Source organism: Stigmatopora nigra, chromosome 3 (assembly GCF_051989575.1).
Source record: "Stigmatopora nigra isolate UIUO_SnigA chromosome 3, RoL_Snig_1.1, whole genome shotgun sequence".
NCBI classification, from domain to species: domain Eukaryota; kingdom Metazoa; phylum Chordata; class Actinopteri; order Syngnathiformes; family Syngnathidae; genus Stigmatopora; species Stigmatopora nigra.
In genome coordinates this window covers 6,031,109-6,056,891 of record NC_135510.1, presented here as the reverse complement: position 1 = coordinate 6,056,891, position 25,783 = coordinate 6,031,109, and the positions used below count along the sequence as shown (strand labels likewise).

The following is a 25,783-nucleotide window of genomic DNA, read 5'->3' as shown; positions in this document are numbered from 1 at the left end:
CGTTTTCAAATGAGAAAAACGACATAGGTACCTATGTCGTTTTTCTCATTTGAAAACGACATAGGTACCTATGTCGTTTTCAAATGAGAAAAACGACATAGGTACTTATGTCGTTTTTGTCTGGAGAAATACGACATAGGTACCTATGTCGTTTTTGTCCGTTGAAAACGACATAGGTGCCTATGTCGTTTTTGTCCGTTGAAAACGACATAGGTACCTATGTCGTTTTTGTCCGTTAAAAACGACATAGGTACCTATGTCGTTTTTGTCCGTTAAAAACGACATAGGTACCTATGTCGTTTTTGTCTGTTGAAAACGACATAGGTACCTATGTCGTTTTTGTCTGTTGAAAACGACATAGGTACTTATGTCGTTTTCGGACGAAAACGACATAGGTACCTATGTCGTTTTCAACGGAGCACAACGACATAGGTACCTATGTCGTTTTTAACGGACAAAAACGAAATAGGTACCTATGTCGTTTTTGTCCGTTAAAAACGACATAGGTACCTATGTCTATTCAAATGAGAAAAAACGACATAGGTACCTATGTCGTTTTTGTCCGTTGAAAACGACATAGGTACCTATGTCGATTTCAACGGACAAAAACGACATAGGTACCTATGTCGTTTTTCTCATTTGAATAGACATAGGTACTTATGTCGTTTTCTCCGGACGAAAACGACATAGGTACCTATGTCGTTTTCTCCGGACAAAGACGACATAGGTACTTATGTCGTTTTTGTCTGGAGAAAAACGACATAGGTACCTATGTCGTTTTTCTCCAGACAAAAACGACATAAGTACCTATGTCGTTTTTGTCCGTTGAAAACGACATAGGTACCTATGTCGTTTTCAACGGAGAAGAACGACATAGGAACCTATGTCGTTCTTCTCTTCATATGTCCTTTTTCGAGAAAAAAACTCACAAAAAGACCATATATAGTTAGAATTTATTTTCTTGCAAAAAGACAATTCGTCTTTTAGAAAAAAAATATGACTTTGTATCTTCACTGGTCATAGTTTCCCAATCTCTCCCGCTTAAGTCGAACGATGGCAGCTACATCCTGTTTGAGGGTGGACACACTTCGTTCTAGTTGTTCTGAGAAGTCTTTCAGCTTTCCTGTGTGGTCCTCCATGAAAAGTCGGAGTCCCAAAGGGTCGCACACTTCCTGCCCGGCACAAAAAAAAGACAAAAAACGAATGTGTAAAAAGAAGTGGCAACAAAAAGAGTACGTGAGGGGCCAACGTACACTAGGTCTGCATCTTAACAGATTCTGCAGCCGAGCTCTCGCTGAGGTCATGTTGTGGTAGAAACGTTTCAGCGAGCGAGCAAACTCTGCGTCGCAATTGGGCCGGACTGAGCCAATGCGCAAACTCTCGCCGCCTGTGGAAGATGCAATTTTCAAGAGAGAGAAATCAACAGCCTTGTGTGTTTGTGTGTTGTGGTTACCGTTGAGCTGTGCTCTTAAACGTTCATTCTCCTTCAACAGAGTGTTGTTTGCTCTCTTCTGTTCTTCCAGATCCTGTTGAAGTCTGCTCAGGCATTCTTTTGGGTCTAGGCAATCCATGTGTGGGACCTGTCAGCACACACTGTACATCATTTCATTTGTACTCACAAAAGTAGTAAATTCTGGAGAAAGTTCTAATGAGTGAGTAGTAGCGATCGATTCTAGTTGTACGAAGATTAGCTTAGTTGGCAATCTGAATGGTGCCATTACTCGTGTGACAAAAGGCATGGATTCAAAAACTCACGATAGTATCTACGACGACATCGTTCAAATCGATGATGATGACGCCGTTAGCATTCTCTCTTGTTCTCTCCACAGTAGACACCAAGCTAACACAGCCCTCTGAAAAGAAAACGTCAAAGCAAACAATGATTTAAGTGGCAAAATCATGAATTTTCTTTCATTCATGATTTCCTGCTTAGAAGGCAAATATTACCTTGAAGCCCCCAAAGCTCCAGAAGCACAGCGCTGGTCTGAAGGTAGTTGAGTAGCCGCCGGGACACATTAAGAGACGCAAAGTGCTCGGTGTGCCGTAGCACAGGGTTGATGTTCCGCCACGAGGCAGGTGTGTACACATGACTTGAGTTGTCGAAGAAATGGAAACTAGAAAAAGAAAATAGTTTTGACATCCTTTCCGCAACAGCTTGTAGATATGCAAAAACGTATCAATTGGAGACTCACCCGATCTGAACACCTCGATGACGAGACTCTCGTATCCAGCGCAGGCCAAAGCATTGTTCCACAACTAGCCGAACGTCCAGTCGCCGACCGAGTAACTCGGACGGGTAGATGAGGATGTCGTCTTCGGTCAGTGGTCTGAAAAATCTAAAAGATCTCAGTGTCTCAACGCCAAACATTTTTAAGGTCATAAGGGTTTCAATGTAAAGTTTTTCCAAATTTGACCTCTTTGCGAGGAAAAATGAGCAGGTAAAGGTTATTTTAGTTATGACAAAATATTAGGAGGAAATATCAAAAGCTAAAATTGCTAAAATGAAATTGTTACATCGCAAGCGAATAGAAGCTATTAGAAGTTGTTTTTTTTTTTTTTTTTACCGCCCAGCAGTAAAACATGTCAGGTTTTATATACATTGATTATTTTTATGAGTCCCAATTGATGCTACAAAATGTTCAAATGTTGCCCAAAATGAATGGTGGGTGTTCAAACGTGGACGTGGGCAACATACGATCCATCAGGAGTGCAAGGAATCAGTTTTGCTTGCAGTATTGACTCCTCGCTCCCTTCAGACCCAAGCACCTTGCATACACATCACGTTTTAGTACAAGCGAGCGTCTTTGATTATCGACACTTGGGCTATTTGTGTCCATGCGAGTGCTTTACCTCTAGTTGCTCGTCCACGGGAATGCGGAAGGCAATGGATTGAAGCCAAAGGTGAGCAGTGCCCAGGAGCAGCGGCTCCACCGGATCCCAAAAAGGGTCTTTCTCCTTGGGCAAGGCGGCGGTGGAAAGGTCCTCTTCGCTCCGACTCTGTATGAAAACAAAGCAATTATTCTATTGGGCTGAACTCTTTCATGAACAAAATGATGTCGTCTTTCTAACTCATTAGCTGCCATTCATAACGTAAGATGTCTAATCCATTAAACAAGGAGGAGGAGCCAATGAACAAAGTCCTCAGTCTAATTTGTCATTATAAAATAAGCATAATTGATTTTGAAGAATCCAGAATGAAATTACCTTTTGTCCTTTCATCTCATCCAGATGTTTCTGGTAAATTTCTTCCATCAGGAATTTGCGGTTGACAAACTTGGCCTTGGACCATACCCATACCTACCAATGGAAAGATTACTTTTCAAAACAAACATTTTCATAAGTAGGGCTTGATTGAAGGCGAGTAGACCTTCCCCATTTGTTAATGTATTCATTATTTAAAAGTTCAAATATGAGCCAATTGGTGATACTATGAGATTTACACTTCATGTGAGGATGAGCAAACCTGTTTGTTGTGCGTTGAAGTCACTCGACAAACTATCTCCTTCTCCAGGTCGTGTCCTTTCGAGTCCGACAGCACCAGATTCTTAATCTCCAGTTTAAATTCTACACCCTGCAGGCAATACATTGATTAAATCAGAGAGATCACAGAGAAAGATGAATAATGCTTCATTTTGGTCGAAATTTAAAGGCATTTGCCACAAGGGGTTTTCAATATAAATGTTCCTCTTTTACTAAATACCACAACACACACTAAAGACCTAGGCTGGGATCTTGATCAATATTTAATAAATGTTCACGTTGGCTACCACTTTCCCCTAAAGGGTTCAATTGAACAATTGAAATGTTCTTTGTTACCCCTCCAGTTTTTAAAACAAGAAAACTCACCTTATTTAGTTCTTGACTCATCTGGTTGGCTTCAGCCACCAGCGGCATCATTTTGACGTAATCATAAAAAACAGCCAGTAACCGAGGATCTGTCTGACAGGAATCATTGCTGCTATCACCTGAAAGTAACCAGAATTATTCCGGCGTTTGATGTGAGTCTAAAAAAAAAATTTAAAAAATGAGTCCCAGTTGGGGCTCTTTCTCACCCAGGTGAATACCCTCAGCTTCAGCCAGCTCAGACAGGAAGTAGTCGTAGTCATAATGACTCCAGTTGTTAGCACCCCTCTCAGACGGGAAGCCGATATAAAGGTAAGTGCAGTTGGAACCGAGAATGACTCGGTCCTGACAACAACAAAAAACGCACGAGATGTATTCAAGAGAAGGAATATGTTGATATTTATATAGTGACACTCACCAGATGCTGCAGCTCGATGGTCTGAGAAACACCTTTTCCATTGATGGTCACCTTGGATCCCTTTAAAGGAGTTAGCGTTACCCGCCGATGTTCGTTCCTCAAGACGGCGTGGCGCTGCTGGATCCTGAAATGGAAGCGCACCATGTACACACTCATTGTGTTGCGGACATAATGAAAGTGTTCATACCCTAAACCCTTGATGCAGATGGATCGAGAGGTGCCTTCATTGATGCCAATGTCCCATTCACCTGGAAGACATGAGACAACATGGACTTTTTGTAGGTGGGGCACCATTTCCCATTGAAATACCATAATGTATTCCCCAATGTTTAATGCTATTCACAATAAACCCTTAACAAAATGATAAGTCCATGGTTGATTACCTATTGTTGATGAATATGTATCAGATAACTGTAATGAATGCATTTTGAATGAATCACAAGGCAAAATATGACTGACCTTCCTGAATGAAAAGCTTGACAACACCAGACAGCTGAGCATCCTCGTTTATGTTCAAGATGTAAGGATGCATCTGCATCATTCTCCTCTCCTGATACAATTATTACATGTAGGATAGAAGTTATTGTGACGTGTGTGTTTGTACCTGTGTGATGTTGGCATACTGTTGCTCCCAGTCTTGAAGTGCCTCCTGCAGATGTTGCTCCCATAAAGTGTGAATGGTTCTGATCTGGAGCTCATTGTGTGTCACCAGCTGCCGAATCTCCTCTGGGAATGTAGAAAATAACACACTCTCACATTATGCTGTGAGGTATTTCCACTTACTGGTTTCATCAGTGGCACTGCGTCCATCTTGGCCCAGTCGACTCAGTCGTTGCATGAGTCTGGCATTCTCGGCCTTGAGTTCTTTGACCAGACGCTCAGTGGGGCTCTCGTTCACCACTGGACGGTTCTGGATGTGCTTTGTCCTTTAAAAGAAAGAAAAGAAAAAAAAGGCAAGATTAGAACTTAAATGTTTCATCATGTGTCGTTTGGGAGTGTGAATTTCCTCATATATGATTTGTATAACAATTCACAGGTCACGATATTATTCATTCCCAATTAACCCTGATTCTACTCTTTAAGACAGTTATTGCGATTTTCGTATCTGACTTAGGAAAAACACTCATCAAAGTTAGACAAAAAAGGTATATTAATATAAATTTATTTCTGACACCGCATTAACTAATAAAGTAAACATGATTTGTTTCAAAAAATATGGCCTAGTGTGTAACATTATCTGTTTTAAGTGCAAACCTGCTTTAGTCCAAACCAGCTTAAATGCAGGATTCAAAATATGAAAAAGAAAAAAAACATACGAGTTGCTCACCGTGAAACCACGATAGAACAGTTGATTATTAAAAAAAAATACTAAAACACTAATGTGATTGTACCTCTCAGCATAACGCAGCGTAGACAGGGATTCCTCATAGCAGATGTCAGCAGGGCTTAGTGTGGCAATCTAAAACATGAAAATATTTTTAGTCCAAACGATAGCACATTAGGACAAGGCACATTAGGGCGGAAGTTACCATAACAGTGCGGCTGTTTCCTCCCAAAGCCGACTGCAGTAGCTTAGTGAGAACTGAATCTCTGTATGGAACGTGGACAACCTTCTTCCCGACGGCCATGTCGGCAAGAGCACTGCAAATGAGAAGAATTGGGCCCATTTGGAGAAAATGACTGAATAACTGGGGCATGCTGACCTGATGACATTGCCCAGAGTGGTGAGGCTGAGGTTGATGGCCGTGCCCTCTCTGAGACGATCCGCCTCACTTGATGCTGATCTCTGGCGCTCACTTCCTGCGAGATCCACCAGGTTGATATTGGATTGTTTGGTGACGCTCTCTTTAGATAAGATCTTGACAAGAAGAAATTGACATCAACAATCGGAGAGCGAAATGACATCATCATTGCCATTGGATTGAAAATGGACGTCACCTGTTGAAGCTGCAGTACAATAAGCATGTGAGAGCGGCTACTGTTAGCGTTCATGAGCGTAGCAGCGGTGGTTCTGGTTCGGGTGCCCTGCTCCATCAGCTGCTCAATCTAAGGGTTTGGAATTTGAAACCACTATGTTTTTTTTACAGCACCAGAATTCCATGAAATGAAAAGTGAAGCTGTCAAACTAGTCACCAGTTCTGCGCTATCACATGGAACTGTACGCAAACCCTCCACATAGAACCCTCGGTGCTGCTCCTCTCGGACACGGAGGCCGCCGGGAGGACGAGAACCACGAGATAGCAGGTCCACCACCTGGTGAGATGGAAAAGATAAGAAGGTCAAAATAAGTCTTTCAGTGCCATTGAAGATTAACATGGATGGGGATTCTATTATCTTTAATGGTGGCTAATGAAATTGTCTTTTTTTTAATTTAATGTCCTGATCAGGGCACCATTAACCCCAATGGTGTCATTGCGACAATTATATCAACGCTAACTTGACAATGTTGCATTTGATTTTACCTGCTCATTGTAGATTTCCAACATACTGAAGAAGACCTATGAGCAGATCAAACATGAGGACATATTCAAAAAGCTTGCCCACACACACTCAAAGTATATATACACAAGTATATATACTCACCTGGCATTGTCTAGTATCCTGGTTTTCTTTAATAGCCTCAAAGAGTCGCTCACAAAGTTTGGGAACTAGGCCTTTATTAGGCTTGTAGCCCACCATGGAGTAACTCTTTCCAGAGCCAGTCTGACCGTAGGCCATAAGGGTAGCATTGTATCCCTGTATTCATTGACCAAACAACATTATTTACTTTATTACTCCCTGAATTAAAAATAACCAAAAAACAATAAACAATAAGTTTGGTTTATAAGAGAAATGTTTGGTACCTGAAGTGCATTCTCCAATATTCCTTCCCCAAGGTCCTGGAACACACATTCCTGAAGGGAAATAGCATTTTTGTAAAGTGTAAAAAAACATTTAATTAACTTTAATAGTGCTTTTAATGGATAAAAAAGTAGCAAATGTTAGCTTTATGAATGTTTTTTTGCCAATCTAATGAAGCAATTTAAAAAAATATGTATAATTACAGTCCCAAACATGTGCAGTCAGTTCAAAAGTAGTTGAAAACTCATCTGTAAAACTGAACTGAATAGTGAAATTACATAGAGTATTCAGCAATACTATAAAATTAAATGTGGCAATGGCCACTTTGTTCAAAGCCAACAATAGGAAAACAAGACTAAAATCATACTACAGTGGAATCTAACGAACAGCTAGCTTCCGCTAGCGGAAGCTAGTGGAAGCTGGCTAGTCGGCCACTGTTTTTACGCACAATAACTTAGAGCTAATTGTTAAAGTGTACAGCTCAGAGACATGCTGACATTTCTAGACGTTATCGGCAGACGGGTGGATCCAAATAAATGAAAACAGTGCTTACCTGGTCTGCATAGCGCCCCCCAACCTCTTCAGGCAGGTACATGCTCGTAAGGTCATCAATGACGAAACCACTGTGGGACCAGTAAGCGTAGTCGAAACAGAAGGAACGGCGGCATTGAGCATCCCGTGGATCCTGGATGCTGATGGAGTTGGCTGCCATGGCGACGATGCAGCGGCTGCTTGCATCACGCTCCATCTGAAACGGAGCGTCAAAATGTCAGTACCCACACTCCAATTTTACTGCTGTTGATAACAATCATGTGGCTCCATTCATTTTTCTACTCTGAATTTATACGACTTCATAACTTATTTTCTTGCTCATAGGTGGTCCGGTTACATCGTATAAACATCATATCTCCACATTCCAGGTAGGTTGCAGGTTTAGAATACGCCAGAATTGAAGGATAATGGCTCCCTAGTGGCTTGTTTTTTTTTTGACATTATTTTCCTCAAATCTTTGGCAGTCAGTTAAATGCGTTTAGCTCTACTTTTCCTAAAAAGAATAATCTTCCCAATTGTTACGCACACCGAGGACAATGGAAATTAAGGACAACATGATATGGTTGAAATTTGCCACCTGCCTCATTGTGTACTCAGTAAAGTGTTGGAATTAGTTGCTGACTTTAAAAATGAATGTTGCCTCTTTACATTGGCTCATTCGCCACTACCTTGCCAATTCAAATGAATTTGATATCTATCTACAAGTGATTAACCTAAAATAATCATAAGAGCCATTGGATTGGACATGAATGTCAGTGAAAGTTAATGGCCAAGTTCTAGTTATTATATAGTTAGATATAGTTATTTCTTTGCCCACAAACTCAATAAAAAGGCAGAAAATTCAAGAAGGCTGTGATCATGAGAAAATGGAAACAAACTGACCTTGTTGAAGGGACGCACTCTGACGGCCACTTTAACACAGTCCCTGCTGTGCATGTCTGCAACAGTTAAAAAATAATAAACATTAGTTGTGTTTGGACGTTTCCTCCAATGTTGTAGTACCTGTTCATGAAGTGAAACAGTAGACCAATGTTTACTTTCACCTTGCCTGCCATAATGAATTATTCACCTGCAGGCAGCATCATTTATCGGGCCATTCCATGGAAGGTGCCATTTGTGCTCTTGGGATGCCTGGCTGAGAAATTGAGACCCGATGAAGTGGCTGGAGTCTCGGCCCCCCTGCTGAAGCTGCGACCTCAGATAAGTGGAAGAAGCTGAAGGAATGTAGCATGGGAGCATATTGATTGAATGACCTGGTTTAAAAGCAAATGTTGCATGTACTAGTTTCCTTAATTTTTACGACTTTCAAAATATTCATAACTAGATATGCATTTTTACAACATTCATTCTCTTCCAACATGTTTTCCCAGTTTGTTCAACAGATACAAATAAATGAAATGAGCCGTACTTACCTGGTATATGAATATATCAAACCTGTTTAGATAAAGAACATTAATTTTCAGTTTGTTCAACATTACACATGTTCCGCAGACACGGATACAAATAGATGAAATCAGCCGTACTTACCTGGTGTATATGTATATGTCACACCCGATTATATAAAGAACTTTTTTTTTGCTATATCTTTCATTTAATGTGCTACACAAATAAATTTAATTGCTTTGCAAGCCGTATTTTTATAATAATTTTGTGATTAAGCATTTTCCAATGATTTGTATATTTTTAAAATTTAATTTTAAATAGCAGAGGGTTTCAAAACTAACATGACATTTTAAAACACAAATGATTCATTTTCTGTAAATCACTCCAACCCTTGGATTTTTTGGTTAAAAGTAAAATCAGTTCAGAGTCCAACACCAGTAAGGTTAAGCACTATAGAGGATGGAATCTAGTAAACATCTATGTTCAGCATTCAAAAGCAACTAAAACAGAGAACGGACATCTTTAAGACAAATCATTGGCTAAAGAGCAATTGTTCTTTAACCTTTAATGTGTTTATCAAACAGCAGTCATCCAAAAATATGACTCTATACATTCTCTTCAGAAAATAGCCTTTGTATCTGCCATACAATAAACACGCTCACATCAACAAGTGAACAAATCTAAAATGTTCTTTTCCTATTTTTGCATACTGTACAATATATCCAGTAAAGACTAACCCAATTTTTTTTGGCATGTGTACAATTAACGCTCAAACCATCAAATCAAAGTTTAAAACCTCCAATAATACCGTTGGGATAAAACCTCCAAATGGACAAAATTCTCTAGGATTTATTAACTTAATTTGGAAACAAAGAAACCTATTTACATAGTGTTACAAAATATGGATTTTCTTAACATCACTGCTCAAGGTTTAAAACTTAACCACACGTGTTTAATAGAATAAATTCATTAAAAGCCAACTCCCAAGAGGCAAGTTAAATGATTTCTTTTCCCCTTTGGTTTTAACGATAGAATCTTTAAAATAACTATTAGCTGAAACCAAATCCAAAAGGTAATGATGCAGCCTTTACATTACAAATTCCTCTGAATGCGACTGAGTTGAATGCATGTTTTTATCATAAATTCTTTCTTCGGGTGACAGGCTTGGTAAAAATGTTATCAATGAGATGTTTACGACGGAGAGTCATGGCGGATGACTTCCGGGCATCACCTGCTTTTGCCCTCTTTTTTGCTTGGGGCATCTCAGTGGCTGGGCTGGACAGTGGTGAAATCAGGACTGCTTCAACCAGGGGAAGAGGATCCGACGCAGAGGCGGCTGCGGATCTGAAGATGGGGAGTGAAAAAGACTAAATATGTTAGATTGTTGAGAATGTCAGCGGAAAAAAAACACTGAGTGAGCCTCGGGAATTTTCAGCAAGCAAGGGTTTTGTTTAAAAAAATTCAAAAAGACTGAGTGTACTGGATGAGCGACAGAAAAGCTTGGATGACGGTACATCTCCATAAGGACTGGTTTTAAAACTGCTTAATCTCGAACGTGAAATGGTGTACTTGGCTGGATTATACAATCATCAACCTTTTTTTTTTTTTTTTTTACTTTTAATTATACAAGCACCAATCTGTATTTTTTTTTGAATTATATAATCATAAACCTGTGTTATTTTGGATTACAAACATTAACCTGATTTTTTGGACTATTTCAAGAGGAGAAGAACTATTTTCACTGAGTACAGCATTAAAAGTATTTACATTTTTTATATATATATATATATTAAAATTATATATTAATACATTAGTCTTTTAGTAGGTTTATAGTTGCAATATTCAATAAATATATATTTTGATGAAATGACTCATGTACTTGGTGCAAAAAGCATGTATTTTGGCAGTTATAATAGGCGTGACTCTACTTCGCATTTTTTTTTTCATTAACCGCAACAATCGAGGGACTACTGTACTCCAATTAAAACCATGAATATGGAGGTGAAAATTGTGCATCAGGGGGCGTCCTATATGAGAGAAATTGTAAAATTCAACTATTTTAAGGCAGTTTTAAGGGTGCGGCTTATACGCAGAGGCTAATATGTGAGAAAATACAGTATTTAAAAAGTCAAATGTAGATCAAGTAGGTTTACTTGGTTGTCCGCTTGGCCGTTTTTCTCCTTTTGGAAACCGCTTTCACTTCTTCCATGTGGTCTTCCTCTGAAATAAATGTTTCCTGAAAGTAGAAAACCATCAAAATATTATTTCAAATAAAATTGACTACGTCGGCTATACAGTGAAGTCCGTATGTTGTTCAAACATAGCACATGCTTATTTTAGTGCTGAATGAGGTTTTATAAATGACAGAAACTGTACTTTTATTTCCATTTTAATTGTTTTTTTTCCAAAATGATATACCACAAAGCACAATAACTGTCCTCAAGTGTAGTATTTGGATCAAATCATGATATAAATAGTTTTGCCAGATATGAGATTGCGCTCTGTTAAAGATTCTTAAATTTGAGGCAAACCTTAATGGAAAGAGTTTGCACAAGTGTTTATTTTTTTTTAATGTTAATAAATACCAACCTTTGAAGTCTTTTGGACACCTCTTTTTTTATTGCTGGTAACCACAAGTTCTTCAGTGGGACCTGGAGACTCTGCTATGTTATCTGATACACACAAACCCACAAGCACAACATGAGATACAACAACAACACTCTAAACAAAAGGTTTTTAGACAGATTTAAAAAATAACCTCTTGTTCTTCTCCGTGAAGGCCGGGTAACCAATGATTGATCTTCTGGGTTGGTATTGTCCTCCTCTACCACCGATGACATGGTCTTCCTGGTCCTCAATATCCTTCTAAAAACTCCTGCTGGGTAACATCAGACTAGCTTAAGTGTGTGAACGTGGAAGCCATGATGGCGTATTCGTTTGTACCTTGCTCCGTTCCCTCTTTATCTTGGAGCCGTTTGATGAGAGCTTCTGCTACTGGGGTTTCAGAATCTACCTCTAGGGGTGTGGGCAGTAGTAAGACCTCTTCTTGCGGGTTGTCCCAAAGTTTGTTTCTGTTTTTCCGTGGGCGGCCCACGCTTCTCTTTTTGGGCTCTTGGCCGCCGTCACCGATGTTCTCCTCGGACTTTATGGCACTCTGAAGGCATGAGACAAGAAGGCACCTTAATCTAAAGCAATGTCAACTGATTGGCAGTCAATTCTACTTAATACTTTTGAGGGGAATTTGGGGAAGAGAACCTAATTACTAATGATCGCAGCAGAAAAACAGGGTCATGCGTGCCCTGCAATAGACATTTGATTTAAATTTATGGGAAAAATAAAATTCCAATGCAGGAAGAGATTTGGTCTGGGAGTCTGAGTTTGAAACTAATGATATAAAGTAACATGATAAATGAATGCCTACCTGTGGACATACATCGAGAGTGACGTGCTTAGATCGACGGGTCACGCTACTCGGGGTAGATTTGATCGGCGTTTCCGATTCTTCCTCCTTTACAGGTTTCAGCCTCGTCTTTCTGGAGCTTTTTTTGACAGTTGGTGTTATAAACTCCTGTTTAATGTCTGCCTCGCTGATGTTATTAAGCCCAAGACTTGATTTCCTCAGAGTGCTTATTCGAGCACTCCTGCGTTTGGGGGTTTGTTCTATCTCAGTGTCTTCAGAGAATTTCGGGGCCTCTGTGACTTCAGGTACGAGTTCATCTTGTTCTGGCTCTTCTTTATTAGCATCTTGTACAGTAAAAAAGTCGTTATCATCCCTATCCTCCAACACTTCTTTAGCGGTCTCCATTATTAGAGGCTCAGAGTCTGTTAAAATGACGGGGTCAAGTTCTTCAGCATTTTCGACTTGCTCTTGGGGTGTCTCTACCTTCAGTTCAGACTCATTGTCATTAACCTGTAGATCTATCTGTCCAGGATCTTCTGGTGTGCCCACCTTAGATTTAGGACTATCGGGTGCGAGAAGAATAACTTCCGGTTCTGTCACCACGTTATCAGTAGCCACTTCTACCACCTCTTTACCACCATCCCCATCTGTGTCCAGAATTAGAGAGAAATTTCCATGAGTTTCGCACATTTGCTCATCTACCATGTTGGGTTGCTGCAGCCCGGGGAGTTCCAGTGGGGGATCGTCAATCACATCCTGTTGGCCATCAACAAGCTCAAGAGGAACCAGGAGAGTGGTGGAAGGTTTAAGTTCCATGTAAGACGCTACTGGACCCTCAGCTTCTAGTGCTTCCATCGCTTCCGTATCAGCACCAAGTCTGACCATCAATACCTCGCCTTCCAGTTCCTCTCCAACCATCTGGAACCCAAGAAAACAAATTGATTAACTTCACAACCCAAACGGAGATTAAGATTAGAAATTTTACTTGCACCACACCTTCATCTCAACGCCTGGTGGTACAAGAGAAAACTCGGTAGACTGCTGCTCCGTAAAAGTTGATAAAATGTGCCCGTGGTCTTCGTGAGCAAAAGCCATGTTGGGTCCGAGCGCTCGCAGGCTCCCATTACCCTGGACCTCCTGAATGATCTCCACTTCGCTACCAGAATCTTCCTCCTCTTGTTCATTACATACTTCGTCTGGCTCATCGGATGCCTCTTCCTTCTCCACATTTTCTTCTTCCTCCTCTTCTGACTCAGAGCTTGAAGTGTCTTCACTATCGTTCAAGCTCACTAGAGCTGGGAAACAAGAGAAAAAAAACACACACATCAGCATGTAAATAGGGGGCAGCGAGCGAACTAACGCCAATGAGCCTTTCTTCTCACAATGAGAGTCTGTGCTCGAGGAATCGGAAGATGATGTGGTGGTGGTTGTGGTGGTGGATTTTTGGCTGGTGAAAACAGGGAGAGCTTCAGCAGAGACGTGCTCATCTTCACTGAAATACAGTACAAGAAATAATAAGATCGGTCAATTAGGCCCCCAAACAAACCAAAAAGACATCAGCTGGCAATTCACTGCCAGTATTTTGCATTGCAGGATTGTATGCGTGTTGCATGTTTTGAGACGTGAAAGAACGCCTTTGGATTATGTTCCTTTCAAAAGGGTATATTTGTCATCTCAACCCGGCAACCCAATGAGTGAGGCAACACTATACTTTGCATTATTCCATGAAACAATATGAAAATCCACGATTATTAGCAATGTTAAGAGAAAAAAGGCATACTTGCTGCTGTCATGAATTCCAGAGCGAGTCAGAGGAGGGGATAGACCACTGCCAAACAGATGCTGATCCACAAAGGCAGTAAGATCTAAATGACAAAAAAAAAAAAAAAAAACATCAATAAACTGACAGTGAAAACCTTGCTTTCCGAGTAAATTTTGTTTTATTTTTTAATAAGCACACATCCCCAAGACATACCAGTTGTGTGATCCAGATTGTCTGCCACTTCATCTGTAGGTTGCAGGTCTCCAAATCTTTCTGCCTCGTTAAAAGCATCAACTTCCGTTTCTCCAAATGTGTTCATGCACTGGATGAACTTGGTGACTTCACCGTGTTCACCCGTGTTCACTTGTTGCGTGACTTCACCATGTCCAAGTGTGTTCATCTGCTGCGTCAATTCACCATGTTCAAGTGTGTTCACTTGCTCCGGGACGTCACTGCCTTCACATGTGGTCACTTGCCCTGTGACTTCACGTGTGTTCACTTGCTCCGTGACTTCACCGCGTTCATGTGTGTTCAACTGCTCCGGGACTTCACCGAGTTCATGTGTGTTCACTTGCTCCGTGATTTCACTGTATTCATGTGTGTACACTTGCTGCGTGATCTCACAATGTTCATGCGTGTTCACTCGCTGCATGATTTCACAATGTTCATGTGTGTTCACTTGCTGTTGGACTTCACCGTGTTCACATGTGTTCTCTTGCTGTGTAATTGTGATGGCTTCAGTGTCTCCATGCGTCGTCAAATGCTCTAAAATGGCTGTGGATTGAAGGACTTCTAACTGGGCAGCGGTATCGTCGCTGAAGAATGGCTGAGGCTGAGATTCAGTCTCTGGGGCGGTGTCCAGAAGCTCATCACCTTCTGATAAGAAACATTTCAAGAACTGTTATGTCACAACTGTAATATAAATAATGGGTGATAATGCAATAAATTAAAATATATCTAGTATTTACCATGACAGGGCAGTTCCTGGTCAATGTCTACATCTTCTGGTTTGATACCTGGCTCAGGATCTTTTTTTCTATCCATTTTGCAGTCAGTTTCATCTTTATCAAGACCCTCGGCATCGTTTTGTCCGCCTTGCTTAGCTTTGTTGTCATCAGTTACTTGTTCTACAGCAATCTCCATCACATTTTCAAGCGTCTCTTCTTCTTCCAGCTCTTGGTCTTTTTCTTCATTTGGTATTTGCAGGGGAGCCAAGTCACTGGCTGGCATGGAGTTATTATTTGAAAAATCATTGTCCACGACCATGACATCATCTCCTTTCTTGAAGTTAATATGCTCTCCATCTCCTTGATGGTCATGTGAAAGTGGCGCATCAAAGTACTCCAATGAGGTCTCCGTTGTCTGGCTGGCATTAAAACTTAAGCTTATTCGAGCTTGCGTTGCATCTGGTGATTGAGTTGATATGAGCTTCACATGGGTCGGGTCCGCTTCCTCGTCTTTGTCAGGTTGGGCAGACAATGACTTGCGCGTGTGAGGTTTGCCTATACCTTTGGTGAGCAGGTTAATCTCACTTTCTGCAGCCACCTGTTAAGGAAAGGGTTCCAGATTTACACATACACTTACAAGGGACACAGGGGTGCTAGAGCCTACACTAGCTAACTACTACCAGTAGGCGGGGAACGCCGTGAATGGGTCCCCAATCCATCACAATCATCACCTGTGTATATTTTCTTATTAAATTGATTTCCTAAATCACCGCGTCACAGAGAAACCAGTTCATGATTAAAACATGTTGATCTTACCCCGTTGGTCCAGTGGATGTCCTTTCCCGGTTCAGGAGAATCAGCCACTTCGTTAAAGGTGATCCTGTTTTCTTTGCTCCGGAGTGGGGGGGTGATTGATCGCACTGAAGATGCAGAAGGAGTGGCCAGGGGATTTGGCTTTGGAGTACTACGGAGGATCGACTGAGGGGCAAAATCGGAGAAGACGCCACTGGAAATGGCCATGGCACGAGCACGCTAAGAGGACAAGAAGTAGAATATGTTCAAACTTATACAATATAAGATTATTAGTTTGAACCTTGTTCAATATTTAGCCTTACCTTGACAATAGGTGGTGTTTGCAGCAAGCTGAACTCGGGGGCTTTTGTGGTACTTTTTAGCCGAGCCCAAGAAGGCCTGGGAGGGCTGAGAAAAGGTTGAGGGCTTTGTACCATCACGTCCATCAACCTGTCACATGTAAGCACAAATATATTTGTAAATTTAACAAATTCAAAATTTAAAAAAAACCAACTAATTTTTCATGATTATTATACCTATCAGAAACTGATTGAAAAATTATCACTTTTAAAAATAAATGAGTACTTAATTCTGTAAACCTATTTAGAGAACATTTTAGGATTAAAACAAAAGGCAAGGCTTTAAAAATAATAATAATAATAACAATAAAGGTTATTGGGCGTAAGTTTGTGATCAGAGCACACCACCCAAAATAAAAATGCCTCATTCTCCAAATTACCTTGAAAAGCGCTTGGAGCTCGTTCTAATAGGAGTTCCCAGGAACGGTTCTGGTTGAGCTTGAGCTGCAGGTTTTAGCGGTGGACTAAGGAAACCAGCCTGTCTTGGACTGAAAAGAATCATTCATTTTAAGAAAGTGCAAATGAACTAAAATTCAACAAGCGGTCTGTTGTCGTGTTACCTCTTAGCAGAAGGGGACTCTCCTATACCTAACCACACCTCCTCAATCTTGGTCAGCACATTGTTGATGAAGCCCGCCCTAGACATCACTTCACTAGAACAACGCTTGGTGATGGTGGACAGTGGTTGAGGACGAGTCACTGCACCAAAATGGGAGATTATGTAAACATATCCATTTGAAGGGGCTACTCGTTAAGTCCCTGAATGATCTCAAGTCGTGATCTACCTTCTTTGTGGATGGGCCTGGGATGTTGGTACGGTCTGGCGCCCTCCATTGCCAATTTCCTCTGAACTCTGGGCAAAACCTTGCCACAGAGGTCCATTATAGAGTTGCGGATGTTTGATCGCTCTTTAAGCTTTGGGTCTCGTTCATGCTGACAAGAAAGCAACATGGTAAATTTGTTTATTAATTAAGCCAAACAAATTGGAAATGTATCAGTTGTACTTTAGGTCTTAAGTATCATACCCCATGTTGCATTTTGAGGCTATGCATGAGTCGTAGGGCAGGTATATAGTTGGCTCGCTGTAGGTAATGAACCATCAGTATTTCCTTGTTTTGGAGTCCTCCTTTTTCTTGGAGGAACTTCTCCAATGCATCCTAAGGACAAAAAAAGTGAGAAATGATTATCTTTAGAACTTGTTTAAAAAATATGTTAAATAGGGTTGCTTCTTGAGGCAAAAGTGACCTGCTCAGTGGGGCCTAGAGGCAGTTTGAGCAACTCTTTGATGAGGCCCAGCTCCTGGCAGCTCTCGTACATGAAACCCAGCATCTCAGTCGCGTTGAGATGATTCGAGTGCTGCCGTAGTAATACCCATGCCTCTGTGAGACACCTGGGAGGGGGGGGGGGGGGGGGGGGTTTGGACGGACACTTGGTAAAAACTACTTTTTACAGTTTTACGAGATAAATATTCTAAATTCTGCTTACCTATTATGTAGCAGTACAGAAAGACAAAGTTTAGCCAGAGGCATGGAGTTAATTGGTGTCTGCGTGGAATGAAAGTAGCGAAGTGCCAGTGAGTGTTGGCCCTGACACATGAGCGCTTGCAGGACACGTTCATGCTGCCACCCAAAGTGACACTGAAATGCGGCTGGATTCAAGAGCAGATCGAATGATCTCTGAATCAAAACATCAAAGAGCAAGGAGTAAAATTAGCTTGCAGGAATTAAAAAAAAAAAAACATATTTACAGTCTCATCCTAATTTATGTGCAGACCTGGTGGTCACGGTTGTCCAGGAGCCAGAGGCCTTGCACCAATTTGACTAACCCGAAAGGGATGTCAAAAGCTGTGGGAAAAGATTCTACTGATGCTGCCTCTTTATCAGGGAAAGAGTACATGACATCCAGCAATAAATAGATTACCTAACAAAAGGTCAAGGCTTGTCACAAGTAGAATTAGGACTAGAATAGGTAAATACTGCAGTACACTTTTTTAAAAAAATATTTGATCAATTCAACTAAGTATATCACATTTTTCAAAATGAATCAATTCCAATAAAACGTAGTGTTTGATTAAATGAAATTGCACATAAAAAAGTAAAATGTAATGTTTTTGTTAGCACTAATGCTAGCCTTATATTCACAATAAAGGAGACCAAAATTAAAACTTCTGTATGGAGGATACAATTGCATGCTTTGTAGCCTCATCGACGCTGTCCAGAAGATAAATATCCAGCAAAGCCTGCAGATCAGATATTCATAATGGCCAGGTTATAATGAATAGTACTACACTACATAATTCAACTAGCATTTTTAAAGGGTTAAGAACACTTAAGCATACATGAATAGTAGGTGGTGGATACTGTCCTGTTCCACCTTCATCTCTTTTCCACAGGTTGGCCAAAGGTTCGCCACATTGGCCAACCAGACTGTCGATCATTAGGCAGTCTGCGCACCACTTGCCTCTGTGACAAAATAACAAAGGAAATATATTACATGATAGAAACTCATTTTAAAAAATGCTTAAAAACAATATTCACTTGGCCATAGTGGTGAGTTCTTCCCTGCGCATAGAGTAATAGTTGTTGATGACTGAGTAACTGTAGAAAGGCCTGGAGAGCTGCATGGCATCAACGTCTATAAAGATGACAAATTAAAACTCATCCCAATTAAACAAGACCACAAATTTCACATTGTGAAAATGTGTTGATTTTAAAAGTTCTAAGACATTTACCTGATCCTTCGGGCAGCAGGCCAGTACGACAGAACCAGAGGACCACTTGGACATACTTGGAAATTAGATTGGACACCATACTTTTGTTGGTCAGACCAACTAGACCTGCACAAATTAACAGCCAGCAATATTAAAGACAAAAAAAGTTTTTCTAAGTATTATGACAGTGTTAAAAGTGAAAATAATAACAGATAATCAAGGTTTTACTGTATATCACAATCACCTTTCTGCGTCAGCTCCTGAGCTTCAGTGAGAAGACAGTGAAAAATAATACTGAGGTTCTTCAGCAGTCTCTGGCTGTGCTGCATCAGCTGCAGGGTTTGAGGGTCCGTAAAATTTGATGAGCTGTCAAACAGAGGAGCACCTAACAAACAAACAAAGAGAAAAGAAGACTTGATGCAACCATGTTTGTTCTGAATTTAAAAGTGAAAATGCCTTAAAACATACAAATGGTATCCAGTTCTTCCTTGGTCTGAATCACTTTGTTCCAGGCCCAATCCAAGATATAGCGCAGGTTTAATGCAGAGCCTGGTTGTTCTGATGAAGATGATTAAAATGTATATATATCACCACACAAGTTCACATGGGGGTGAAGAACTGTCGGCTTCTCACCTTCTGTAGTCCACTGCTTGATACAATCAGTGATAGGTTTTAGAGAGCATGTCTCTACTGCAGTTGCCAGGATGGCATCCAACTGATCCTCCTTTGAGCAGCGATAAACACAGTTTAATTTCCATGCATTTTTGTGGGCGGGAAAAAAAGTTAATTTTATAATAACAATATTGCAGCAGCATGCAACACGACACTACAAGTCCAGATCTAATGGAACAATTGTACAGACAACATTAAATGCACATTCTCTAAAAAAAAAAAAAAAATAAAAGGAATGGTGATTTATGCACCTGGGATATGCTAGATGTGTGGGCGTCAGCAAGGCGAGATGACAGAAGGCCAGACATAAGGCAGCGCGAATAGATGCTGGAGATGGCATCACTGGAACATGGAGCAGCGCTCCTCAAAAAGCTTAAGGTCTGGTATTGCAAGAGAAATACAACTGAAAGATGCATTTTTTCCCCTTCAAATAACAGACTCTTCATAGGGCACCCATTTAACTCACTGGCTACAATTGATGGGACTAAGAGTTCGAACCATTTTGAGGGGGAGACCATGGCAGTGAGACATGAGCATTCACCCTAGTCTAAATGAATTGGACGTCTATCATTGTCAAATCTGGACAATGGATTCAATAGCATGAAAATTAAAAAAAAAAATACTAATAACTTTAGTGCAGGGGTGGCCAACCCGCGGCTCGCGAGCCACATGCGGCTCTTTGCCCGGTTTCATGCGGCTCTTACGTCCATATCAAAGTTTGTATTTGTGTTTTATTTTTATTTGCGTGTGCGCTTCGCTTGAGTTCAATACGGTATTTTCGTCCAATGCGCATGTGCTTGGGATGAAAATACCTCAAAGTTTCCCAGTAGGAGCAAGGTCATTTAAATAAACATTTTTAACAGAGTGGGAGAGCTCCCGTGAACCAGAAGCGACAATGAACAGTTTCGCGCACCCAAAAAGTATCCCAAAGATCGAGCGTCGGCTGAAAAAGCCACACCCCCTGCGAGGCAGACCAAGCCGAGAGTGCTCAGCCGGGAGCAGCCAATAGGAGAGTGAGGCGTACACCACGTGGTGGGCGCGCTACTTAAAAGCCATTAATAATAAATGACAGCTCACAAGGAGCGAATGTTGCGCAAAAATAGGCTCTGATTTTATGCCAGAAGTCCCACTAAGTAACATGCATAGTAAAAGAAAAACGCTATTGTAAATTATTATATTTTTGTTTGTGGACTTGGTTGAACTGAGAGTTTGTCTGTGTGAGACAGTGCACACAATGTTCATTGTTGATAATGACTGGCCTGTGCTGTTAGTACTGTAGGAGTCAATTTATGTCATTACTATGCTGGTGTGTGACATTTACAATAAATCTGTGTGATGTGGCTCTTTGCGGTAACACAGTAAAAAATGTGGCTCTTTGCGGTACCACAGTAAAAAATGTGGCTCTTGGTCTCTGACTGGTTGGCCACCCCTGCTTTAGTGTGTTATTTTTGTGTTTGTGTATTTTTATATCATTATTTGGTTAATAGCTACAAACATTAACGAAATAATATCTAAAGAAATATATAATACACCTTCCTTCAACATTTCAAAAACATGCATGAGATATGAATATAAACTCAAAACTGTCTAGGGATGTAATACAGATGTGCACTGGGACTAATGAAGACAAGTGGTAGTATAAATGAATGGAAGGGTCTTGAAATATTATGATGCACGAACCTCTTTTGGATAACCACAGCAGGTTGAATGAACAATTCCGGAGTTGAACAAACAGCTGGCATCTGTTATGATAAACCATTAAGAGATTGGACAATTGTATTGTAAGGCATGATGTTCACATACTACTAGCAAGCATGCTTTCCCAAAATGAAAAGGATGAACCGGTCATTGCTTACCAAAGTTGTATGCAGTTGGATGAAAGTACTGTTCTGGTGGAGGAAAAGGTAAAGGAAGTCCCCTGCTAAGACTGTCTTCCTTAATAACCACATCCAATAGGGTGTGCGGAGAAGCCATTTGTGTCACTGGGTCCAAACACCAGACAGCCAGATAAGGACAGTTGCGCAAAGACTCACCCATTCTGTCAAAAAAAAAATGAAGTGGCACATCACACCAAGGTATGGAGTCTTAATCATTGTCAAGCAATCACTCCATTATTATACATTCACAGATCAATTACTTTAGATAAATTCTAGTTGATGCCAATTCAATAGAATCAATGTACCTGAATGAGTCTGGCATCTGTGCATGATACCAACGATTGATGTCAAAAACCCCAATGTAGGTTGACGGCGTAGCCTGTCCGTAGGTCTTGACTTGCCAGCTAAAGATGGATATGCTTGTATCTGGAGATGCGACTGAAAAACATAAAGAAGTCAGTTTATGACCATGAAAGAAACAGGAAAAACAATAGAAACCAAAACAGTATATGGTTCACTCAAATTACTGAGACACACGACATTTGTAATTAGGGAAAAGATTATTACTTGCATTATTATTATTATTATTATTATTATCTTAATCAAAATGATGATCAAGGCCTTGTTGTGCCCTAGGGAAATTTTGTCCAAGTGCACAAAGCATGTTTTAGTAAAGACCTTTTTTTAAGACTACTTGGTGAGAATATTTCAGCCTAAGCAGCCAAATTCAAAGCATCACAATTGATTTTTACTATGAGCAACTTCACCTTCATTCATGCTCTCGTCCCTGTCTGGATGGGGTCGGAACTTCTCGACCGTCTGGCATCTAAGGAGCCGTGTACTGCTGGCCTGTGCTGTGAGAGTAAAAGCTGTACCACTCAGCTCCTGACTGTAACGCTCCTCACAGTACTCTAGACCCTGAAAAGGATAAAAGATAGGTAAGAACTGATATAGCGCTATTATAGTTTAGTAATATAAATAGTATTCTACACACCTCATAAAGGATTTTCCCTGTGGCTAAACACTTCCGCTCACTGAAAGCCATTTGTAGCAAATGAAGACTGACCGTATCGCCCTCCCTGTGTGTGGGTGAAAGACATAAGAAGTGAGACTCGGTGGATTAAAAAAAAAAACATACAATGGGAACATTATATGGCAATGGAAATATGTTTAATTTTGCTGGAAACGTACTGATCTTGAGAAGACTGGACCGCCCAGAGGTAGCAGCAGTTTCTTGGGTCATTTTCCGGCTCCTGGAAGGTGAAGGCATGAACAGGAACTCTGCCACCATCTAACTGGGAGTGGTATCTACACATACAGCAACACGCAAATTATGTGGTGCCATCAGTGTCAATGCAAGTCCATTTTTAGCTCAGTCTTGTCTAGTTACAGTAAGAATAGGACGATCACTCACTCTTCTCTGAGGGACTTTAAATTCCAAAGTTGCAAGTAGCCATCAGAAAAGCCCACGGCCAGCTGGTTTGTCCTAGGGATATATTGCAGGGCTGTGGCTGGTACACCATTTGGTGCATTGAGCTGGAGGGAAAGATGCCTGCCCTCTGCGCTGCTTGCCTCACGGAGCCTGGGAATCTCTCTTTGAGATTTGTTCACAACTTGCAAGCCTGTTATATCCGGAGTAGCAGGCTTAGAAGAAAGTGAAAATATACAGAAGGAAATTGCATCCTTAAAATCACTCACTGGAAGGATTTTGCTCGCTCCGGCTGCAAGACAGATCGTCCAGACAGAGGTCCACAAGCAGAACATGACCGAGGTCCGTTACAACAGCGACGATGCCAAAGAACCAGCGAAGACTCTGGTGAAGGTGCTGGGTGGAGGTGCTTGCTCCACCATAACTAACTAATGGCTCTATGGCTGTAATCTTCAAAATAACAAAGAGAACCAAAACATGTATTTAAGTCAAGTGAGGATCAATATATAATGTATTCAAATAGGGCAATAATCCAATGACGGAAAGAAGGGATTTACCCTGCCCGGTATGACCACAGCTTTGGTCACTATGGATAGTCCGAAATCATAGAGACATAGAATACTGCCTTCTGTTTCCTCCAAGCCAACGAGCAATCCAGACCTATTAAAAAAAAAAAATCAATTACATTAGAAAAGAATTTTAGTTCAGGAGCTGACACAGTAAACAACGAAGGCTGTTGTGAATAGGTAAATCCCCACTTATGCAATCCAATGGGGATGATATATTTTCTACAATCAATTTGGTGTGTTTAATTATTTCCAAGACAGCTGTGTTTAAAATATGAAGCAGGTACAAACTACAGGAAAAGTTTGTCAGAAAGACAAAAACAACCTCTTGAGCCAGCTGAAGTCTCTTGCAGTCAAAACACAGGGTGGGTGCTCCCCTCCGTCACTGAAGCGGTACGCAGACAGACGTTCTCTTGTCTGCCCGTGGATGAGTTCGAGATGCGGGCCACAGGCAAGCCAAGCATGTCCTCCACGGCCTTCAAATAGATGAAAAATATATTTTTTTTTAGTCAGGTGTCATCTGAACAAATGTTAACCACCCTTGATGAAAAAAAGTAAGAACAATACATTCTTTAGAGGGTAAAGCACTCACCAACAGTAAACTTCCCGTGAAGCATAGATTCAAGTGTGATTTCATCCTCTCCGACAGCCTCAAGGGTCACAGCTGTAAAAGGCAGCAGGCTGCTCGTGACCTGTGCTGTCAACTCATGCATGCTCACTGTAAGAAAAATACATTTAAACATTTTTTTGTCATTCTTCTCACAAGTATTAAAAAAAAAAAACGTATGGCATTGCCATAATACACTGTTCCCAAACATTTGCATCTCAAAACACCAAAGTTTGCATCAATTTTTCAAGCTGATAACATGTTGCATACGTTGGCTCCCTATTTTAATGCAATGATATATTAGCTATTAAGGCACTATGGTACTGGTACTACCCTACACATTTTGATTTAAGCAATGCACATAAGGGAAAACTGCCCTCTCATGGTTCAATGGAAAATAGCCCCCTGGATTCAAGTGAACTCCCGCGCAACAATCAATTACAAACATGACCCCACAATCGAAAAATGAGGAAAGTGTATGAAAGTCTATTAAACAAATATAAAACTATTTTACAAACACATGGATATGGATAGGTATACAATAAATCGACCAGTTACTTTCCCTCGTCTGAACTATGCCAAGTTAACACAGCAAGACACAACAACTGCTAGACCCACCAGATATTAACAAGTCTTATAAAAAGCACAACAAAACTAGTTTTCTCAACAGTCTGCAAAATGTCATGTCAGATAGTATCTCATCTCTACGGCTAGCATGGCGGAGCAAAGATTAACATCGCAACATCACTACAAATCGGTTTGTGTGATGTAAACACGTGACGTTTTCATGGCATACACATGCATGTATCATACTTAGAATATACCGGTTACTCGACAGGTCGCCTCCTAGATAGATAGTACTTTGACTTAATTTGACAGGCTGAGTATTTAAAACAATGTCATGAATAATAGCAACATGATCTAAACACATTGGAAAGCGACACTTGTTGGTAAACAGTAGGTATATTTGCCCATTTTGGATGTTTCATTACATTGTCGATCTGTAATATGAAACTTCGATCGCGTGGACCGGTGTAAAATGTGCTAGTTTATAATTTAAGTAAAAAATGAAATGATCTGTCCACCCAACACACTCCAGTGTTTGTTGTAATCTCTTAACAGTGAAGTAAACGAAGTTTGAAGGAAGCACATGAAAATACTCGCTCATTCTGAACTCGATGAGAGGAGGCAGGAAAACACTAGCATTTACCTTATAGCTATTAGCATCACAGGGCGGTTCAAATCTGGCACTAGTCTTGTTTTCACTCTGAATAAGTAAAAAAATAAGAACAAAACGGACGAATAAGATAGCCTAGATCAGCTAGTGCGAGGATCGCAGCGGAAAACGCGTGCAGCGTGCCGATCGATAGCCTATAAGAGCGTTGTCATAACGTTACCTCGCTAAGAGGGCTTTTATCGGGAGGCACGAAGGTTTCGTTTTCGTTGACGAATGTGGCAGTTGATAACTGTCAGCAGATCAGTGCAAATGTTGTTCCCGTCGCCTCCGACAGATGACAAGCTTAAAAAGCGTCCCAAGAACTTCAAGCTTCGGTGTCGTCTACCGCCATTTTTATTAAGAGGGAATAGCGTTGAGCATTTCTACTTCGCTAGCCTAAAGGGAAAAC

At 40.7% G+C, this 25,783-nt stretch overlaps 2 protein-coding genes across 9 annotated transcripts; both read right to left on the bottom strand.

Annotated features, from left to right (window-relative positions):
* Positions 1-941: 941 nt before the first annotated feature.
* kif28 (kinesin family member 28) lies at positions 942-8,846 on the bottom strand. Of its 6 annotated transcripts, none has more exons than XM_077712807.1 (27): positions 8,724-8,838; positions 8,537-8,592; positions 7,656-7,850; positions 7,105-7,155; positions 6,845-6,997; positions 6,724-6,759; positions 6,395-6,514; positions 6,200-6,307; positions 5,965-6,119; positions 5,791-5,902; positions 5,653-5,720; positions 5,045-5,187; positions 4,866-4,987; positions 4,721-4,811; positions 4,449-4,509; positions 4,262-4,385; positions 4,053-4,188; positions 3,847-3,965; positions 3,464-3,571; positions 3,205-3,297; positions 2,851-2,997; positions 2,696-2,766; positions 2,193-2,327; positions 1,948-2,114; positions 1,756-1,853; positions 1,254-1,580; positions 942-1,172 (listed from the first exon to the last, which is right to left on the bottom strand). In XM_077712807.1, the coding sequence occupies exons 1-27, from the start codon at positions 8,737-8,739 to the stop codon at positions 1,011-1,013; spliced, it is 3,174 nt and encodes a 1,057-aa protein (XP_077568933.1). In that variant the 5' UTR covers positions 8,740-8,838; the 3' UTR covers positions 942-1,010. The 6 variants fall into 6 exon arrangements, with proteins under 6 accessions (XP_077568933.1, XP_077568932.1, XP_077568931.1 ...); XM_077712806.1 differs by having other exon boundaries at positions 1,254-1,387; positions 1,454-1,580; positions 4,262-4,509; positions 8,724-8,836; XM_077712805.1 differs by having other exon boundaries at positions 4,262-4,509; positions 8,724-8,842.
* A 479-nt stretch (positions 8,847-9,325) lies between these two features.
* Positions 9,326-25,743, bottom strand: ahctf1 (AT hook containing transcription factor 1). Of its 3 annotated transcripts, none has more exons than XM_077712798.1 (40): positions 25,556-25,743; positions 24,144-24,269; positions 23,877-24,027; positions 23,543-23,645; positions 23,255-23,435; positions 22,971-23,178; positions 22,748-22,864; positions 22,551-22,635; positions 22,324-22,474; positions 21,862-21,994; positions 21,536-21,717; positions 21,360-21,421; positions 19,931-20,059; positions 19,641-19,731; positions 19,476-19,565; positions 19,252-19,392; positions 19,029-19,133; positions 18,835-18,931; positions 18,636-18,759; positions 18,480-18,536; positions 18,071-18,217; positions 17,783-17,973; positions 17,543-17,687; positions 17,323-17,454; positions 17,083-17,230; positions 16,858-16,996; positions 16,678-16,785; positions 16,262-16,388; positions 15,963-16,178; positions 15,168-15,744; positions 14,413-15,075; positions 14,218-14,302; positions 13,820-13,929; positions 13,434-13,732; positions 12,459-13,355; positions 11,981-12,191; positions 11,796-11,915; positions 11,627-11,709; positions 11,191-11,273; positions 9,326-10,381 (listed from the first exon to the last, which is right to left on the bottom strand). In XM_077712798.1, the coding sequence occupies exons 2-40, from the start codon at positions 24,262-24,264 to the stop codon at positions 10,174-10,176; spliced, it is 7,017 nt and encodes a 2,338-aa protein (XP_077568924.1). In that variant the 5' UTR covers positions 24,265-24,269; positions 25,556-25,743; the 3' UTR covers positions 9,326-10,173. The 3 variants fall into 3 exon arrangements, with proteins under 3 accessions (XP_077568924.1, XP_077568926.1, XP_077568925.1); XM_077712800.1 differs by having other exon boundaries at positions 11,796-11,912; XM_077712799.1 differs by lacking the exon at positions 25,556-25,743 and adding an exon at positions 25,369-25,480.
* Between the last annotated feature and the right edge of the window lie 40 nt (positions 25,744-25,783).

Excerpts from the sequence above, each read along its gene's own strand:
- kif28 (XM_077712802.1), bottom strand. Across the intron at positions 6,120-6,199 it reads TTGTACTGCAGCTTCAACAG|ATCTTATCTAAAGAGAGCGT; the intron begins GTGACGTCCATT and ends CTTCTTGTCAAG. Across the intron at positions 2,767-2,850 it reads CCGTGGACGAGCAACTAGAG|GTGCTTGGGTCTGAAGGGAG; the intron begins GTAAAGCACTCG and ends TGTGTATGCAAG.
- ahctf1 (XM_077712798.1), bottom strand. The coding sequence starts at position 24,264 with ATGCATGAGTTGACAGCACAGGTCACGAGCAGCCTGCTGCCTTTTACA. Across the intron at positions 22,636-22,747 it reads GTCCAGTCTTCTCAAGATCA|GGAGGGCGATACGGTCAGTC; the intron begins GTACGTTTCCAG and ends ACCCACACACAG. Across the intron at positions 19,134-19,251 it reads TCAGGAGCTGACGCAGAAAG|GTCTAGTTGGTCTGACCAAC; the intron begins GTGATTGTGATA and ends TAATTTGTGCAG.